A 21,410-nucleotide genomic window follows, 5' to 3' on the forward strand; every position below is an offset into this window, starting at 1 on the left:
CAGAGGGATCACTTACACAGATCAGATGATTATCATCCTATTGTTGTTTCAGGGCTAATATCGGACAAGAATCTGACGTGTGTACAGTGGCCATCCAACATCATTCATGAATCTTTCCTGGCAGATCCATGAACAACCGTAATGCAAGTGAAGGGGAGAGAGCACAGTGGGGTGATACAGAGCAGAATGGCGCTGTATGTACAGCATTCGTTCATACATCTTTCAGTCTTATGTTGTTGGAAAGGATCATGAAAGATCCTTTCCAAAGACAAAAGTCTAACGTGTATGTAGCATAAGTGTCTATTTTTATTTTCATCTTCGTTCTGCTTAAGTCACTGCCACACAACATCCCATTCAGGCCACCCACCAATCACTGTAAAGAGAGACAATTTTTACATAAAGTGGAACACAGAACAATATTTTCCTGCCCTCTCTATGACAAACATGGGCTTACTCCTGGCTTCCAGTACTCTAAACTGTCTCCCTATGGAGGAAGTTCTAAACCAAATCCCTATGTCCCTTTTTCCACCTCAACAGTCTCTCTATTCAGTTCTATAACGGTAATGTAGAGAATAAAGAATGAAATCTAACATAGCTTATAAAATAATATTGTTTATCACACTGTACAATGCTTTTTATACAAGCAAAATATTTTAAATTGTAAAAGAAATAAAAATGCATTTGTATGCTGCTGAAATTGTATTTACTGTATCTTGGGCGTTTGTGCTTCTAAAAAGAATGCATTCAGCTTTGAAAAAGTATGCCCTGGAGAGCAAAGCTTTATAATGATGAGAATATCAAGCTGTTAAATTTTAAGTTGTCAGAGCTAATAAAAAATAAATTAGAGCTATTCAGTAGAGAAATAATTAAAATGGAACTGTGGGCAAAATAAAAATGACATATATGCTGCAATCTTTCAGAACATTTTTTTCCAAGTCGCTCCCATAAGACAGTTTTATTTTCTTTTGATCCTGTTTTCCACTTTTACCACTAAGAAGGTAACGCTATTCATTCTGAAGTTCAAAAACTTTGTGCAAGGAAAAAAAAAAGATATGTAATTTCTAGCCTTAAGATTCTCTTACTTGCTACCTTATGGCCTGTAAATTATACAATTCAAAGCATAGATCATGACATAAATTCAAAGCTGTCCTGTGCACACTTCCTTTTTGATAGCCATTGATTAGGTTTCCAAAACTTTTTAAAACTTGTTTTTGATTTAATAAACTAGAGGACCTACTGCATACTAAAGATGTGCATGAAAATTCCTTTCTTAACTCAGGACAGGATTCTGGAAATCTGGAATTTATAGACAAAATTCTAGTTTACTGATTTACATCTTTACTGTTAACAGCTTTCTTCTAATGAACTGTACTAGAAAACAGAATATAGAAAACATAATGCCATGCCAGGTCATTTTAGGAAGTTAAGAGAAAATGAAAAATATGCCTCTAATATTTTGCCAACCAAATACATGAAATAAAAAAAGAAAAATGATAATTGATTAGCAATGTTCTATTCAGATTTCATTTACAGCTAATATTAGCATTAGTATTTGGATCAATCATTAGCAATATGTACTAGACTGACACCAACATAGTGGTTCTGATAACAGATTGTTCCTTAGATAAAAAAAAATGTGTACAGTCACAGAAAGATAGTATATAGACATCTAAAGTACATCTTATGGAATTTGATACATTTTTAACAGTGCCTACAGATAAAGGAGATATACTTAAAAAACTACATATAAAATGAACATGGTATATGCATACAAATATCAACCCTAATGTAAATCTATTAAAAACTATCAAAGTTTTTTGAGAACTGGGAATTCCAGTTCTTTACCTGATTGACTGTCTAGTTTGGGATGCTAATATAAAATAGCAGGGAGCCAATATACACAGCTCTGTTGGCTCTTCCTATTGGTAGAGTATATAGCTTGAAGCTCTCCCATTGGCTGCTGTCTGCTAGGAGAACTCCCTGTCAATTTACAATATTAAGTCAAAGCGGGTTCTTGATCACACTGGATGTAGGGTGGGGATGCCAAGTTGGTGGAACAAGACTACAATTTACCATGAAACATATAGGCATAAATAAAGCATCATTATCTCCTTGATATAAATTGCTTTGCTGGTTACCGGTATACACCTATCAACCAGCAGAGCTAATTTTTAGCAAGGTTTGCCCCCCTAGCAGCCTCCAGCCAATGGAAGTTCTCCTTGAGGTTTTCGCTGAGAGCTAACAGAAAGTATTCAAACCAATTCTTCTTTTTAAATCCTCAAGCTCAGTCAGGTTGGATGGGGACCATCAGTGGAGTCTTTAATCTGTGATCTGCAGCCTAATAATGTTGCCACAAAATTCTGGTACGTAATGATGATCTGAAATGTCTAGAATCAGACATGGTACAACTGTGTGGTGGATACACAAGTTTCAAGGTAGCAAGCAGGGCCTCAGGGTACTAGTGTCAACCTCAACAGCTGGTAGCACATTAGATTCTGGTAGCCAATCACCAGGTCACCATAGGCCAGAAACAGGAAAAGATCAAAGACTGTATTTCCACCATGCTCTGTAGAAGCAGAAGCGGGGATATTCTTCCTTGACACTGAATGGCTGGAAAGAGCAGTGTGTGCAGGACTCCACCCAGCAAATGAAGTAAATTCTTAATCACTTGGAATTAACTTCTTCTCTGGTAGAAACAATATAAAAGCAGGGTAATGGAAAGGGGCACCCAGAAACCTATTTGACATGCTTGGTCTGACCAGCCCACTGACTTAAATGAATCCATAGACAGGGCAAGCGCTTGTCAACTGCTCCAGTGGCTAACTGCTACCAGAGTGGGGACTAGACAGAGAATTTGTGTAGAATCCAGTACACGAGTGTTACTTTACAGATTGTCCCTGTAACATCCAATCCAGAAGTCAGGTAACGTCATTTAGGTCAGATATGAAGGTCAACCAGATTGCTGCAAAAGGAAACACTAGCTCTTGCAGCAATGACAATTCCTGTTTGAAGACAGGTCTTTGAAACAGCAGAGCTGTGATCACAAATATGCCAAACCTCCTAGCACAGTGAAAACAACTAAGACATGCTGGTAATAGGAGGGGTTATACCCTGTTCTAGCCAATAGATTTTGTTTTTATACATTTGGCAGTGGCAGCAGTATAATTCAAAATTACAAAACTTCCTGCATCTCTCACACGGCTGGCCTACAAATTATTTTTCAGCAAAATTTTGAATTAGCACAGTCATACCAATACCTGTCTGAACTAACCGAATTCACGAGGTAACTACAAACAGGAATCTGCTGTCTTCAACTAAAAGGAAAACATCTACAGATCTTCTGGTACCACAAACTACTGTTCCATTAAGACACCTACAGAAGGTTGAGGCTTTATGAAAGAAACACTAAAGCAAACAGTGCACATTATGACACAACATTAATGCAAAAATAATTTATTTACAATAAGTTAATTGTCAAGAAACCTACAATTGTAAACAGGAAGGCAAAAAATGTATATTTACAGTACACAATAAAACACAATTTTTGTGGTCAGGAAAGAACTGGCTGGGATATGAAAGAAACATTCATAACTCATAAAGCTGACATACTGGATGTGCTGCCTGTTGTTTATGGGATTATATTATGCTCTGATGACATACATTGCTATTACCAGTGTGTATAGCGGAAAAGACAAGACAAAATTTCTCTCCAATCCTATCATGTTGGCTTTCAATGACTGTGACTAATGAAAAACATTTGGATATATACAATGCTAGACCTTTGAAGGCTGCTAACATTTGATCGTAACTTGTAAAGTAGTTTTGCCGTAAAGATTCCCATAGTCAGGAAAATGGCAATTAGAAACTAAATATAAACTACAAAAATTATTTTCTGCAAATTGAAGAATATATACCACAAGAATGTACACTTAAGTCAATCTGTCCTGTAACACATTGGAATAATTTGCTAGTTTTTCCCCAAATATATAATAGTTATAAGCTTAACCTTTAATTTACAATCGCTTTGTGTACCTGATAATATATACATACATTGTTAGGAGTACAAATTATTAATTAAAAAAAGGCAAGGATTATACAAGCAGTATAAGTTAGTTTAGGATATTCAGTCAACCCCACTCACTAAAGCATTCTTCTTTACAACCAGCTGCAGTGGAAATACCTGTATACTTACACACTATCACAGTGTATTTTGCATAGTCAGCTCAAAAGGACACCAGTGCCAATTACTATATAAAGAAATACTACATAAGGAAACACACTGGTTTCATGATTGGTTGGAAACTTGTGTGGGAGGCTCATTGACTGGGAAAGGCAGTGACTCTGGGTGGAGAGTGTGGTCAGGAGAGTGCCACAGAAAACACGGCTGCTTTTACGCATATAGTTATAGCGGCCATGTTAGTATCATGAATTCATGGTGATACGGCTCATATTGCTGACATTCAGAAGTAAGTGAGTACTTCTTCTGTTTTAATACTAGTACTAAATTATTGTTATATCTGTTCAAGAGACAAATTGTGACATATACAACGTACTTGTTCATTTTGACAAAAAAGAAAAAGGTTCTAACACCACATACAATCAGTCTGTGCTGCAGTAACATTTCAAACATTATCAGTCCTGCCCAGTTTACCATAGTGGACTACAGAAAAATGTTCCCTGTTTCATTAAGATGAGATTAAGTGTATTATAGTCCTGCCCCAGGCTGAAAATGCTGCTCCCCTATATAGTATAATAGGTCTGTCATCCTAAAACAAGAAGTGTTTCACTTGCAGGATTACCAGGTTAAAGAAAAAAAAAAACAAAAACGTGTGTATGTTGCCTTTTTGACTAATTTGACACATTTCTGGGATTATTAAGAATAAAGCAACTGATTCATTTGTCCTTCAGCCGAGTCCTTTCTGACCTGCATATACCTGCCTCAAGAATGCAAAACTGCTAGAACCAAACAAAAGCAAGCCAGGTCCCAATGCAGCCACCACAAATAAAAACTAGTAAGCTGCAAAATAAACATTGTGTTTTAGGGTTTAAACACACTGTAAATAGCTTACATTTTTTAGCCTTGACCAAAATAAACAAAGTATTGGAAAACCACTAGACCAACAAGTTTAAGATCATTTCACCGAATGATAACCTTACCAGTCTTTTACTTTTTGTGATAAAATAGGATATACCGATTGTCCTCCACAGTATACAGGCAGTGTGACAGCAGGAACATTGCACAGTTCTGAACATTTTCAGCAAGTTATCCGTCTATAGGCGGAGTAACAATGAAACTCCATGAGATGGAAGTTCCTGATGTATCTGACGGAAAAGCATGGAGCATTTGTTTCTCTCTTGGATTCTCCCTAAGCTGTTGTAGAGTCTGGCTTGCAAGTATAAAATGTCACGAATCTGTTCCTTACTGTCAACCATTCCAAAGTATGTTTTAGCTTCATTCAGATTTAAAATAGCTGATTCCAGAGCTGTGTAAAAAAGGGTGACAAAACACAGTGAGAAATAAATTTTTTCTAAGATAATAAATAAATAGGAAATAAAATTTTTTGCAGAAACAAATTGGAGAATATTTCTGCTTATATGGATTTGATTCTCATTAGGGTTACTTACATGAACATTATCAGATACATAACAAAACATATATATATTTATATTTATAGTTGTTTTGCACTTTACCATACCTGTATGGATTTTGCAAGTGCTGTAATTTTAATATTATTATACAGTATTTATATAGCGTCAACATACTACACAGCGCTGTACAAAGTCTATAGTCAAGTCACTAGCTGTCCCTCAAAGGGGCTCTCAATCCAGTGCAGTGTTTAACCCAGAAATGTTTTTAAACCGGGTGGAAGCCCATGAATTGTGACCCAACTCTTCAGTAACAACTCAAAAACAGCCGGGTGGTTGCTGAAAAGTGCCGGGTGGTGCACCCAGCTAAAATGGGCTGGGGAGAACACTGCAATGTCCCTACCATAGTCATAAGTCATTAACACAGTCTAAGGTAATTTTTTTGGGGGGGAAGCCAATAAATCTAAATGCTTTTTTTTGGATTGTAGGAGGAAACCAGAGTACCTGGAGGAAACCCACACAAACCCAGGGCGAACCTGCAAACTCCATGGAGATAGTGCCCTGGCCGATATTTGAACCTGGGACTTGTACATACTCTGCATTAGTTTAAATAAATAAAATTACATTTAGATCTGAATTTATGTAATGACCAGACAAACACTTTGGGAAATATTATTTAGTATGTGTTGGAAGGGTCTGCAATGGGTACATGGAACTGGACTATGAAGTGATGAATCATATTTCTTTTAGATGAGGAGGATGGCTGGGTGCATATGCGCTGTTTACAAAGGTAGGGAAGAAATGGCAACAACAAAGGTTATGGAAGGATACAGTGAGACTAAGGAATGACTGCATTGTAATGCCAGATAACACAGCACATGTTCATAGATCTTGTGGAATCGTTTCTCCTTGAGGAAGAACTGTTTTGGTAGAACAAGGAGGACTTACACAATACTAAGTTAGTGGTTTAATGTAGGAGTTCATCTGCGTATATTGTTCTTCTTAGAAAAAAAAAACATGGTTTATGGGCTGCTGGAGTTAAGTCATCACCAATATATAATTTTACCTTTCATTCAAACTGACAGGACAAAGCAGTTTAAATGTTAGCTTTAGATAAAATTTGTGTGTATAGACCTCAAAACAAAAAATAAAATATAAATAGTAAATAAATATAAAATGTAAAATATTGTCAGACATGTCATTTACAGACTTCTAAACAAGTACACGGAATTCAACAATGTATGCACATGAAAAGCACACAATGGGTCGGATTCATCAAACCTCACCAGAACTGGGGAAAATATACTATCATAAGAGAACCTAGGTTATCCAGCAAACCTGGAATGGATCTGGTCCAGGATTGAAACCATTTGCTAACTTACAGCAAATGATTTTATGAAATTTATTTCAAGTTTGCTCCAGTCTTGGAGAGCTTTGCTCCAGTCTTGGAGAGCTTAAAAATATCAGGCCAAAAGTCTTAAAGGGAGGTTGTGTTTCTTTTATGCTCGATAGCAGATGAGTAAAAAGTGAAAACATATTCATAACAAGCGTTTAGAATGGTTACCTTCTGTTTTCTTCTGAGGACTGTATGATGCTGCTGATGCCACTTGACACTTTGCAACAAGGAACATAGCCCGGCCCTTATCTAGTACTGCTCCATGAGCCAGAATGGGCTCTACTGCCATATGCAGAATATTCAGAGCTTGTTCAGGGATTCCAAGCATGAGCTAAAGCATTAAACAAGAATTTAGCTAGTGATTAAGAGATGAACAATTGGAACCAACAGAGATAAGCATAACATCACAGGAATGATACACATATGTTGCAGTCAAATTGTAACTTATACTGTACATAACCTTAAAGATGATCTACAATCTGATCTTACAAATGAACAGTAAGAAAAACTGAGCAGCACAAAATGACATCTCGTTTCTGTTCAGTGATTGAAGCAAATGGAAGAAAATTGTACAAAATGTAGAGGATAAAAAGGGGAGGAAGAAGGGCTCAGCTGCTTAGGACAAAAGCTCTGCTTGTTTTTCTCCGCCACCTCTATCCTATAGGAGCTGCTGAGCATACCTTGCCTGAGCCTCTATACCTACCCACTGCTCTCTCAGTCTCATTAGATCTGTGGCAGCCGAGAGTCATGGGACACAGAAAAATGGAAGAAGTGGGATGAGATCAGTGGGACAGAAGACCAGAGCACACTTTGTCAATAAAGCTCTCCTCCCACCATGCACGGTGGCTGATAATCTTGCTAACAAGCAGCTGTCAGGAAAGACAGGTCCACTGCACAGAAAGCCCCCCTGCAAGAATGTGAACTCTGCATTTACAATGAATTACAGCCTGCAGAGGCAACCTCCACATAAAGCACTAAAGACTGACTATGGTTGATTAGGTATAATGCTGCATTTTATTCTCTTTGTGGATGGAGTGGATTTTTGAGTGGAAAAAAATCCTGCACAGTTTCTTGAAATTCCCCATAGCTTTCAAACCAAACTTTATTACATAAAGTTATATCAACATTTTTTCTCACCCCACTATTCCATCAAATAAATAAACACAGATAAACTGTCAACTTAAGGCAGTTTGACTAAACAGAAAGTAGACCGGTATTCTGTAAAATTTACCCTAGCCTCAATTTAAGCCAAGTGAGCGGAGATAGAAAATTTGTTCTTGCTAAGAAACGATATACATGGCCCAATCTACAAATTTTTATTTGTCAATTGGGGACCATTTTGCTTCACTAGAAGGAAGTAAAAATTTCTTCCAATCTATAGGAATGTCCTGCTTACACAAGCTAAGGTTTTAAGGCTGAGATTGGAAAATCTTGGAGAGAGGTATTGATCCTTTTCTTCTTTTTGGATCAAAACAAGTTTCTGTGCAGAAATCTTGCCAATCTCAATGAGATCTGTCTGCTACAGCCCTAATGCATAAAGTGTACACAAAATCTATTCAGTTTTTACGTAACACAAGAATACACTGGCAAGGGGGTTAAAACATGCATTTCACTTTGCTTAGGTTTGGTTAAAAACGTAGTTTGCATTCCTTACCTGTGAGAAAGCTAAATTTAGCATTGTTTCAGATGCCAAATATTGGAGGCGGTACTCCCTAGAAAGAGCAAGAGCTTGCAGAAGCACAGGAAGCGCCACTGGGTGACAGGAAGATCTCCAGTACAACTCTGCTAGGGACAAAAGGACTCTGGAAAAAAATACAAAGCAAACTGGTTAACATGTTTCAAGAGTACCTGTCAGCTTGAGACATGACAGCTATAGGGGAAAATAGGAATATGATATATAGTCTGGTTTGTATATGAAATATTTAGGTCTCTGTACATGTTTTTAGTCACCTATAGGCTAAAGCAATAAGGTAGCCTACAGAAAAATGATACAGTACAAACTGCTACAAATGCCACCATCACCGAAGGATGCACAATACCCACAAACATGACATAATTCCCAAGCTTTGCCAGAAAAGAAAAAGTTTAGAGAAAGTAGTCAGCCAATTAAAAGAAAGGGAAATTACAAAAAAAACTCCCAATTATCTGAAACCATCCAAAAGAAAAAAAAATCAGAGTTTAAACTTGGTGCACTGTGCCAACATTAAGCTAATGCTTCCTGCATCACTCCTGTGCTCCCACAATTGGCTATGGACTTTCTTCCTATTGCTGCTGTTATACTGCCATGTGCTTTTTGTGAGAATTCTGATTATACAGTATACAAGTATATTTATCAGATCATTCTGTGGATTTGCAACTGGTCATGCTCTGTATAAAATGTACTGCATTGCTATTGTGCTTTAAATTAGTTATTAATTTGCTTTTATTTTTGTATTTTAATATTATTATTGAGTCAATATATTTGGTTAGGTTTTATTTTAGTTTTACATAACCAAAGCTATCTGCATATGTAAACTTCAAAACACATTTCTTAACGGTAGATATATTCTATATTACCTGCAATATTATAGGATTGAAAATCAATTAAGTTAATAACCACATGCCAAGATTGAGTCATGGAATGTGTAACATTCAACATGATTTCACAAAACGTAACCACTCTTACAAAATAGTGTGTGTGTGTGTGTCAATAGCTATAGAATAAATATAAAGTTATGTCAATTGACAATAGGCTCACAAATTTGCAGGATTAAACGTCAGCAAAAACTCTTTTAAAAGTTATCATACATTAACCCAAGAGCTTTGAAAAAAAAAAAAAACAGGAAGAAAAAGCATGCAAAACAGAATGAAGCCTGAAAGGTAAATATTTTGAAAGGCACACCATGATAAAACAGACAGAGACTCACCATCTGCTACTTACCGTATAACCATCTCTATGTTCTTTACTTTCTGGCAGTGAGTCAAAAGCACCTGCAGTATTTTATGAGCCTCTGCGGTTTGGTTTTGTGCTTTCAGAACAATAGCCTTTCTGTAAATAAAAGACACATAATGTTCCAAAGAAATGGTTTTTACATACAGGATGTACTTTATGCCTGGGGCTCACATCTACTATAGAACTTAATAGTAGTAATAGTAACAAATAGAGATGACAGGGCTATTAAATGTACTTTGTAAACCTTAAAATTCAACTACACTCAAAACTGAACAAAGGCAATTTCTAATAGCAATAAGGTTAATAGGAGATTACTAACAGTGTATATTAGCAAAGTAATAGACATAACTGTTTTATGGGCCAAGTGTTTGCACACTGCATTTCAACTTATCTCTGAATTCAGCTGCTGAATGTAGGAAGAACAAATGCCAGACTAATTTTCCCATCATCCCTCCATTACAGCAGAAACAATTTATTTAAAAGAGGAGGCTGGAACCATAAATTTGTTAATAGGAAACTAAAAAGTATGAGAGATCCTGGCTGTGTGAGTAGGTGAACAGCTGCAGCTAAGAACAGATACAAAATGGGTTTTGGAATTTAAAAAGTTAAGGTAAATAGGTAATACTGAGAATAATAATTTACACTTATCAAAATGATTGCTTTGAGAATTATGTTCATTTTTGGCTTTAACAATGATCTTCCCCTTTGTGGTTTGGTAAATACAGCACTGGAATTTTGCTATATTTTTCTTAAGCGCAAAACAAACCTGTTGATCTTGTCAATATTTAAAGGGTCCTGGGTACTGGGTTCTGTTATTTCAAAGAGCTCTCATGGTTCTTATTTTGGACTACAAAATGATTATAATTTATGTTAAAAAAAAACCAGGTAGGATAGACAAGCTGACACAATTTTAAACCAACATAGGATTGACAAGCCCTACACACCTGTACAATCCCTCCACGCTGTCAAGAGCACTAATTCCTGTCACAAGTGATTCAGTCAGGTGATACTTCCCGTCATTCATTGCTCGGGTAAACTGGATTTTTTGATCAAACAACATCCAAAGCTGAAAAAGAGAGGTAACCATAATAAAATGAGCAACTCAAATATTATGAGCTTGATAACCTAGTGACAGAGAAAACCTTAATTTATACATTTGGATTTTATCTTTAATCCTAATATAATATATAATATATTATTGCTATATATTTATAATATGTTGCTAGTCTTTTTCAATATGCTATCTATGTTTCCACCTTGGCAGTTAGTCATTTTGTTTTAACCTATATATACCCATATACACACACACAAAAGGTTATAATAAATCTCTTTTAAGATTAAAATATAATGCTTTGCATTCATACACCTTAAGTGTAAAAGTGTTTTTAGATTATCTTACTATTTTATTAGCTATATGTTTATGTATTATGTTATGTCTTCTCCACACCAGCTAATAGCAATGATTAAAATGTGCTTACCTTTGCATGTTGGCTGCCAGGAGGAAATCTCTCTTTTAAATGTTTCAGGATCTCAGAAGCAGCAGAAAAACAGCCCTGTAAGTGTAAACAATTGTACTGTAAGTGTATGTAAACTCCAACAATATTTGTTTCTAATTTGCTCCCTTTTGTTTTTTTTTTTACAAAGAAGTGTTTTTTATAAAAAAAATTAAGTGTAAAAAAATAATTGTTGATTCTGCCAGAAATCTAGCAAACCAATACCTTGCAAACAATACCAGCAATCTTAACTTAAAACTTTAGATTTAAGTCTGGAACTTACCTGTTCAGCATGAAGTTCTGCAAGATGACACAAAACTACAGCAAATGGCTCAGTATTGTTCTGCTGGACATTTACATTTACAGAATCCAGACCGTTCATTGTAAGGAGCATCTGGGCCTGCTGCAATGCCATGGTGCTGAAACAAAGACACAATACCACCTTCAATACTTGATTCAAATTGTATGCTGGGAAATACAGAAGCTGCCAATGAAGCTTTTAAATATGTGTACAAATTACCATTTCTAAGAAGGTTCCAGAACATTTACATCCCGGCTTAACTTCAGGAATGTAGTGTACAACAAAGCAAGTCGTAAGATGACTATGTTGATGCCATTATAGCACAAATGATGATCTAATGCTGTTTATTGTATAAGCCCTACCACCTATCTTGCATAAAGTATGATAAAAATGCTATAGAGAAGTCATACCTCTGACCGTATAGTCTCCATATTGCTGTCTTTTGAGCGAGGCTAATGTCAATCAGATCAGATAAACTGTGCTTCCAGTGAAGGAGGTCAGAATCTTTCAAGGCATCCATCAATTTGTCTGCTGTCTTGCCAGCAATAGCCCTTTGCTGGACTAAAGACTGTATGCCAAGAGAGGCCAGATACTAGAATAGATATAGAATTGTTTCAGGAGTATGTACAGAGCAGAGCAGAAACACAGAAGATAATTCTTGAACAGCTCAGTATGTTGAAGAAAATTTGATGTAAAGGGTAAGTGCATGTGACAAAAATTGTTTTAGGCATTTTAGTGTCACATGTTATCACAATGCACTACCGTAATTTGAAAGTTTTTTTTTCCCTTGTTCTAAAGAAAAGCAATACCAACCTGACAGAAGTTCTAACTCTACACAACATAAACTGTCAAATGGTTTTATTTTGTAATTGTCAAACTGTATTTGTACGTAGGCATAATTAAAAAGTGAAAATATGAGAATCTGAGATAGTCTTTACACATATTGGGTGTGTTTCAGCACACTCTATCATGCATTATTTATTACTTGAGGTTAGGCAGCTTATTCATTTTAAATAGGCTGAAAAACATACCGTGGTGAACAGGGTGCCAAAGAAGTAAAAATTAACAGATTGTTGTGCATTATCGTGTGATGCATTCAAGCAAAAAAAAAAAAAAAAAGGGTGCAGCACCTTCCCTTGACTCTGAAAATTGTCTAGGCGATCAAGAATGAATAGGAGCGCAGAGCCTCCAAGGATACCTACGTCACCCATCCCGGGAGGCTCTTGGCTACTCCTTCTGTGCATGCCCGAGCATCTTGGGCATGCACAGAAGGAGCCCTTTTATTAATAGGGAGATCGGCGAGTTTTATTTCCAATATACGTCACCCAATCTCACGCCTGAACAGTGCGAGATTGGGTAAAACAGGAAGAAGAATCAGGAAGAGGAGACGAGAAGTTGGTGGCGCCTGGCTCTGCCTCTGCTCCGGCCCGAAGACGGACAGACTGATCTGTGGGATTGAAGGAAAGTGTGATTTTATTTTTTGGGTTTAGTTTTGGGTTTACTTCCGCTTTAACAATAGAATTACAGACAAAAACTTGTTGATTCTATTTCCTTAATGTTCACTAGTTATCTTTTAAATGGCATCTAAATCACAGATACACTTCTTAAATAAATACATGCATCAGTATAGTTTATACCAAAAAATAGATTACTTGTGTACATAGTATAACCAAGTTCGGTTCCCTTTTAAAATGTAGAATAGTGCTTGGAGTAAAGGATTACCACACTAATATGATTGCCTTACACCCACATTTACCAACATGGCTACCGACACTTATGTCACTTACTGGTAATCCAAAGTGAACGGCTTTCTTTATAGCGTGCTCCAACAAGACACTGCTGTCTTCCCCTTTTCTATTCTTCAGGATGTACAGCCAAATCTGAAGAAAACATTCAAACATCACACACCTAAGAAGGGCATTATAAATTCCAACTTACTTAGTAAAACTAGTTGATGATTACATTGGTGTTATGCTACATGCATTGAAAACCATGTTTTCACTTGACTGCTATCACAGTTGATAAAATGTTAGTATTTATTAAATAAAAAAAGAAAACATGTAAAAAATATATAAAGTGTTACTGCAAATGACTTTCAGATCCATGTAATGTACATAGATCAAAGGTCAACGGAATACAAAACACAACACATTGCATACCAGACAATTGTTTGAACATGAATTTTTAAGAAATTGGCATTTTGTTGTATTACATGCTGTAATCCTTTCACATCTGTTCATCCTATCTTTGCAAATGACAGAAATGAGCAGCATTCAATATGAACTGCGGTCCTCCCTTAAAGCACAATCCCATGACCAAATGTGAAAACGTTTAATCACATAACCAGCCCAGATGGTTTCCTATATCACTGTTTTTTACATAATAAAAAAAATATTTATACAAAATATTTATTTTCATTAAATGTGTCTATAGACACTAGTTGACAATACCCCAAAGGTATCTAGCAAACATCACTAGGTGAGAATTCTCATTGGGGAAAAATAAAAGACAGCTTTAGTTTTCCTCCCTTGATGAGCCAGTACTGGAGGTTTATGCAGAACACCCCTTATTGATGGTTAATACTCAAATAGTGGGCAATACCTTAATTCCCAGGAAAAATGCTGCTCTTGGGAAAAAATACTTGCTGTATCTGCATGTTTCACTGTGCAAATATGCCCATGGCAGTAGGATGAAAATAAGCAATAAATTGTAAATACGAATCTATAAACATACCAGACAATGTTGCAGGCAGACGTGATCACTTGATTCTTGTGCTATCCTTATCGCTTCCTGAAGAGCAAGCTCTGCTTGTTGACTAAAGGGAATAACATACAAATATTATGACAAATACTAGAATATTTACAACATGAACCTATGCATAGCATTGCCAATCTAGTTAATAATGTGCTTGTGGATACACTTTGCAATTAAGAATTACTGGGTATCAGTAAATGATACCCAGTTGTCATTAGGGGAAAAAAATGAACAATCAAAACCACATTTAGGTGTTATGAAACAAAACAGATAAATTCAACTTGGAAAGGTAACCATCTGTCCCACTTTAGATCAATAGGCTCCAACCATTTAGTTGTAATGGACCACTTATTTCACTCCAGACTGCACATGCGCGGGGAGCTGTGTGTCACTCCCAGAGTGACGTCATGATGCCAGAACCCTCCCACTCTCCCATTGCAGGTCTGAGCCTGTGATGGTAGAGTGGGCGGGTTGTGTCCAGAGACACAATCCGCCCACTACCCCAAGCCTGCGATCCGTACGGGGGACATGGTCTGCAGCTCTGGCCAGTTCGGGTCCCCCAGCGCGTTCCTTCTCCTGACCCCGCTGGAGGGTGCACCGGACAGAGCCGTGGACCACCAAAACTTTCTTGCAGACCGGACCGCTGGTTGGAGACAGCTGCTTTACAAGACCAACTTTGCCTAAAAAATTTGTAAGACTTGGAGTTACACTTTAAATGAATAACAGCTGAATAGAGCAAGAGTCTTCTATTTGGGTAATGGATGGTACAATATTTTAATGTTCTTAATTGTTTGAGATAAAAATGGATAGAAGAAATAACAAAAAATAAAGTTTTATAAATGCCACATTTGAAATGTGTTGAGATCTGGACAGCGCCAGCAACATTTTAGGGCACTTTGGAAGTAATACGGTTTACAAGCCGTACTAAAGATTTGTGCTTAACCAATATGATAATACATACTAGTGTCCAAAGCGGCAGTGGAGGGAAGCCAAGTTGAGTGCTGCATATCGCAGGCTCCTGCCATAACCTTCATCACCGTTACTTTTACTCTCTGCTCCAGTGAGAATCAAGCGGTCAAAGTAGTGCAACAGGCTGTGCGTTGAACTGAATACATCTTGGACACGCAAGCTGTTTAAGTAGCTTAAATAATGCTAAAAGACAAAAACACAAAAATTACATTAATAGAGGACGACAGCAAAAGCTTAAATGTTCCCTTGATGCCTATTAAAGTCCCTTTTCTGTATATTTGCCTTTTTCTGAAGGGTCCCAGAGCTAACAGGTAGTAGTACACAGCATTTTCACAATAAGACAGAAAAATACAACTGTAAATTAAGGACTCACAGCTTCTGCAAAGTCTGGATTGAACTTCAATAAATTGTTTAGCTCTTTCTGTAGCAAGACTGGTGACAGAGCCTTACTTTCATCATTCTTCAGGAACGAGGCCTGGAAAACAAAATGACTGGTGAGTGAATATTACAAAGAACAATCAGTGATTGTAATTAAAATATAAGCATAATTCTGCGTGTACTGGTTGTTGTAAAACATTGTTTTTTTGTATAAGAGTATTTTGAAGCATTCCTGAATGAAACAATTTGCAAAGCAACCAATTTAATGTGACGTCAGTCACTTTACACAAAAACAGCCAAAAAAAAGTCCCAAACCCCTAACTCGGACTAAATATGTCTCAGTTTTGATGGTGGAGATGGGAGGGTACCAGGAAGTGTCTGAGATATGCCCAGTTAGAACTGGCCAGTATTTGTACATATAGGGACAATGAAAGGTACTATGATCATGTAGACTATCTGTCAATTATACAACCTGTACTTATTTTAGCTAGTAAGAGTCTTTAATAATGCATATTACTCCTTACCTGTTGAGAAAGGAAATATTCTGCCTGTTTTTGAGACAATGGTCCACTGCATGCCAGGTCCTCTTCTCTTTTGCATGCAAAGAAAAAATTATTAAATTAATTTAAAAAAGTATACACATACAAAAAGTATACATCTTATAAAAAGTTAAAGTCTTGTCTCAATTTTTACATATATTTTTTCAACCCTTTCAGAGAAAAAGTAAGGGGTTTTATGTGCCCTTGTACTTATTTCCCAGGGTGGGGCGGTGGAGATCTGGGAGTCCCCTTATTAAATCTTATAAAAGCCTCCATTGTTTTCAATTGAAGCTTTCATAAAAAAGCTTAAAAACGCTTTTAAAAGCCTCCATTAAATTCAAAGGGAGCTTTCATTGACGTTTTTAGCTTTCATAAATGCAGGAAAACACCCCTATCGAAATCAATGGGTGCATTTACCTGCATTTTCAATATTTTAAACGCAGCAAGGTGTGCTAATAAACGCTCAAAAAACATGCCTCAAGGAAATGACCCCATAAAAACCTTTTCACTTCATACATTATTTTAGACTCACGCACATCACCACTAGGTCTCTACACTTCACTATGCAATTCAAAAACATCATAGCTGGAAGATGTGGCACTGTACATAGCATCCTGAAAACATCCCCACCTTGGTACTTCTGATCCTTCAGTCCTAATGTAAGCAATGGTCTGGCGTCTGTCAGTCTGAAGGTGTTAACATCTCTAAGCAGGTTGCATTGCATGCATTAAGAGTAATATTATATGTTTTTTGGAAATTTAGAACCAATAATATGATTCTGAAAGAATGTGTGTTATCAGCCTTTACAGTGGCTCGCTGAAGGTAAGCCTGTGTTTGTTTATTTATTTATGCCCCTGCAAGACACAAAACCTATGCAATGTTGTGGGGTTATTTAAAGGAATGCTTGAGTTTTCTAACTATCTAGTTGGATCTTGTTCACTGTGCAATAGACCCAACTGTTTCCATAAATATGTTATACTACCTCCGAGTCAGTAACAAATTTACATAATAGAGACGGTCCTAACTGCCATCACCAAAGGGCCGTACATTTTATAATATATATATATATATTGTCAGAGATTACAAACATGCTACAAGAGATGACCAGAAGTGGCAGACGTGCCTAATGAGTTGGAGACTGGGAACATACTTCAGGGAAGACAATGATGGAGCAGAAACACCAGAAATAGCTGACTGCCGTCACATTTCCTTTCGAACAAAGAAATGTTTTCCTTCACTGAATTGAGTAGGCACCAAAACACAGACAACTGGTTAGGGTCAGACAGTGTCAAAAGTCTGCAAGTCAGGCACCAGGGCTTTACATAGATAAACCAGTTATGTGCTTCTCTTTCCTGTGTTGAGGAATGCAAAATTCTAAAAGAAAGTTGGAATTAGATTTCATTCTGTGACCGGATTATAGAAATACTTTTTCACTTTTGGGGATGCTCTGCTTTGAGCTTTTGTGGCTCAGATGCCCCCAAATGCCCCCAAAAAAAGTAAAATGGGGCAAAAGTTAGGTAAAGGTTAACAATAAAATGTCAACTTGGAACCACTTTTACCCAAGTTTAGAAACACCATTAACGTATCTAAGATCTATAAAAGATACTTAAAACTAAGGCAGTTCAGGAAAATACCTTAATTATTATTAAACTTCTAAAATGTTTTAAAAAGATTACCCAATAGCAAAATCAAGATCTTCTTTTTCCATCTTTCCACCTTCATCTCTTTCTTCACTCTCTTCTTCATCACTGACACAGAGATCCATCTCTGCCTCTTCATTTTCTGACTTTGGTGAAGTCTTGGCCTTATCACTGTGGTAGTAACTGTGTAGTGAGGTATGCAGCTTGTATACCTGACTGAAGGAAAGTTTGTTGTATGCCAAGATCATGTGACGAAGGAACAGCCCTAAAAACAGAAATTATACATATAAAAAATTATTTTGCACGTGAAACTAAAAAAAAAAAAAAAAAAAAGCACTTTTTACTGTACAATATCAGCTTATGGAAAAACAATGTCATTTCTAAAATGACTGCATCACACAACAATTACACCTTAAAAAGTGATGAGTTTGTGATCTGTGGTGTAGCAGCACAGAGCTTTTTCATCTTCCTTAATGCTCTCTAACACTTTCGATACAACTCAAAAAGCAATCCTTTGTTTTAGGCATGAAGGATAACTTAACAAGTCCCCCTTAATGCAGGGCCCTGCAGCAGCTTAAGCTTACCTTCCATTTACTCAGGTATAGGGTAGGGTAGCAATGTCACACATTCAACCCCCTCCACACATATCAACCTTACAGTCAAAGCTATTTGAAGTCAATCAAGTGGAAATTGACTAGTTCTTTTATGCTGACAGTAAGCTTAAGGTGTGATTTCAGAAATAACTAATTGTTTTGGCAAGTGTAGGAAGGTTTAAAATCTTTGTCGCATTCTCACTACTTCCTCCATGCCCATCAAGAAAGTTTGCCTTCAGTTGCTATACCACAGGCACACCAGGAAGCAAGGGAAATGTGCAAGAAAATGGAAAATTGCACTTCTGACATTTGTTCAATCCCAATTACATTTAAAAAAAAAAAAAAGTGTACTTGTATGAAAACAAACTGCCAGCCCTATGAAAACAATTTATAAACCAAGAATAGAAAGAGGGCCTTGTGGCATATAAAAAAGTATATTTCAACATCAACAAGAGGTGATAAGAGTGACCAATGCACACATACACAACGTGATAAAACATATTACATATAATGCATGATTCTGGGCCGAATAAGTCACTATACAAAGACTGCTATATGAAGGATATTTTGCATATAAGATAATGGTCTCTCATTCACAGAAAAATAGTTCCAGAGTATAAGAGAAAGATTCCTGGGTATGAATAAGTAATCACAGTCAACATTAGGCAAGATTTGACAGTTGTCCAGATAACTGCAATAAATCTCAATCTCTGATGTAGAAACCTTCGAAAAATAAAAGCTAGAAAAAAATAGGAGAGGCATACAGCAAAGCAAAGAAGGACACTTATTCTATAGGACCTACCAACAACACTGGTTTTGTGCACATCAGGCTCTGTTCCCGAGAATGAATCAGAGAGCTCATCAAAGAACTGTTCCATATCTTTTAACTCTCCTTCAGCCATCAGCTTTATCCTGCAGAGAAAACACACGAAGCATTAAGGAAACCACTAAAAAATACCAGTCATGTATACAAACTGTTAGAGTGTGTAATAATATACCTGATTTGAACTGAACTTGCCACATTTGGACAGCATTCTCCAATAATTTTCAGCAGTTTTGACTGCGACATATCTGGTCCCTACACAGAGAAAAATGTCGTGTAAAATGAATGTATTCTTTAAATACAGGTAAAAGGAACCTGTCAATGAAAAAAGTTTCAGAGTCTACTTAAACTGATAATTAACCCACTAAAATAGGCTGGGTCAGGGCAATGTGCCCTCACTTTGTTGGGGGCTTCTTCACAACACATAATACACTGTACTATATTGGTATATATATATATATATATATATATACTGTAATATACTGTAACACACTATCTGTGCATTAACATCTCTAGTTAGGTGTACCCAGATACACAAATACAGTACACTGTGCTGCAATACACCAATGCTCTGCTGGTATACTTGTAAAAAATAAAGCAGTGTCCATTGAAAATAGAGAATAAAGGTCTAATGCAGGCACAAAAACATGTGCACATAAGCACTGCAAATCCAGGACTACATATACTAAGGGCTAATGACTACAAGAAAAGTTTAAACAGTAAGACTTCTCTGATCTAAGTGTAAAAAAACAAATGGGCAAAGTGTCAGTACAATACGTAGAAAGATAGTGAGGATGCCAGTGGAGTGGTCCTCAGACTGCAGGATGTGGGATAGATGTAGTCTTTTGTCTTTACCTTTACACTAAACCAGTGATTGGGATCTATTCCTTCCACTAGCACCAACAATGGGGCACAGTTTATTCTACGGACACCAAACACAGGGTACTGTTCAGCCCACTGACACTAGTAGTGGGTTGCTTTTACTCCCAACCACGGGGCGCTGTTTCACCCACTGACACCAATGACGGGGCATTGCTCCCCTTACCGACACCAGTGACAGGGTATTGCTCCCTTCACTGACACCAACGACGGGGCATTATTCCCTTCACTGACACCAATGACAGGGCATTTTTTCTTCCACCAATGATGGGGTATTATTTTTACCACTAATGACGGGGCATTATGCTCATCACTGAACCAATGATGGGGCATTACTCCCCTCACTGACACCAATGACAGGGCAATATTCCCTCACTGACACCAATGACAGGGCATCATTTCTTCCACCAATGGCAGGGCATTATTCCCCTCACTGACACCAATGACAGGGCATCATTTCTTCCACCAATGGAAGGGCATTATTCCCCTCACTGACACCAATGACACGGCATCATTTCCTCCATCAATTATAAGGATTGTCTTATACTGCCAATAACAATGGGGCATTACTTCCCTCTTCAATGACCACCAACCTAGAGGCATTTTTTGCCCCCACTAATGCTGGGGATCCTTTGTTCTCCCAGTGACCACAATCTGCCTGAATGACAGTGAACTGGCTCTTTGATTGGAAAGTTTAGGGGCCATTTATTGTATAGAAATGAATCCCTAATACCTACATAATTTCTGGATTCTGCTCTGGGCCACTGCCTGTGGCGGCGACACCGGATAGTTTATAGCAGGGAGATGTGTCTCCTCATTGCTGGCACTCACCTGGAGAAGCGGCAGGATGTGTTTATTCAGGCGCCTCTTCTCCAGCACAGAGATCTCCTGATTCTTGGTCATCTCACTCAGTAATACAAGCACTGAGATCTTGTACGGGGTCACCCAGTCTTTAATGCCAAACACATTGGCATGCACCACCCCATTGGTCATCATGGGGTTAAAATACAAGCTCTCATGCACACTCGCCATCTCCGACACCGCAAGCTGCACCGCCTCTCTATCGTACCGAACGTTATTGCTTTGCAACAGCGCGCGTCATTACACTAGCCCGTAGGAATGCAAAA

The 21,410-nt window shown here is 37.3% G+C and overlaps 1 protein-coding gene across 1 annotated transcript; it reads right to left on the bottom strand.

The window, feature by feature from the left end:
* Window positions 1-3,437: 3,437 nt before the first annotated feature.
* On the bottom strand, window positions 3,438-21,408 carry ANAPC5 (anaphase promoting complex subunit 5). The gene is made up of 17 exons (XM_072415902.1): window positions 21,115-21,408; window positions 19,580-19,659; window positions 19,384-19,493; window positions 18,025-18,253; window positions 16,334-16,400; window positions 15,805-15,906; window positions 15,424-15,614; window positions 14,442-14,523; window positions 13,496-13,588; window positions 12,119-12,300; window positions 11,691-11,826; window positions 11,393-11,467; window positions 10,859-10,980; window positions 9,903-10,010; window positions 8,637-8,784; window positions 7,151-7,313; window positions 3,438-5,483 (listed from the first exon to the last, which is right to left on the bottom strand). Exons 1-17 carry the CDS (start codon window positions 21,313-21,315, stop codon window positions 5,272-5,274), a joined length of 2,301 nt encoding a protein of 766 aa, XP_072272003.1. The 5' UTR covers window positions 21,316-21,408; the 3' UTR covers window positions 3,438-5,271.
* Between the last annotated feature and the right edge of the window lie 2 nt (window positions 21,409-21,410).

This window comes from Pyxicephalus adspersus, chromosome 6 (assembly GCF_032062135.1).
Source record: "Pyxicephalus adspersus chromosome 6, UCB_Pads_2.0, whole genome shotgun sequence".
Taxonomy (NCBI): domain Eukaryota; kingdom Metazoa; phylum Chordata; class Amphibia; order Anura; family Pyxicephalidae; genus Pyxicephalus; species Pyxicephalus adspersus.

Coding starts and splice junctions, on each gene's coding strand:
- ANAPC5 (XM_072415902.1), bottom strand. CDS start 21,315: ATGGCGAGTGTGCATGAGAGCTTGTATTTTAACCCCATGATGACCAAT. Junction 12,301..13,495: donor CCGTTCACTTTGGATTACCA/GTAAGTGACATA, acceptor TATCTATTCTAG/TATCTGGCCTCTCTTGGCAT. Junction 8,785..9,902: donor AACATAGAGATGGTTATACG/GTAAGTAGCAGA, acceptor ATTTTTTTCCAG/AGTCCTTTTGTCCCTAGCAG.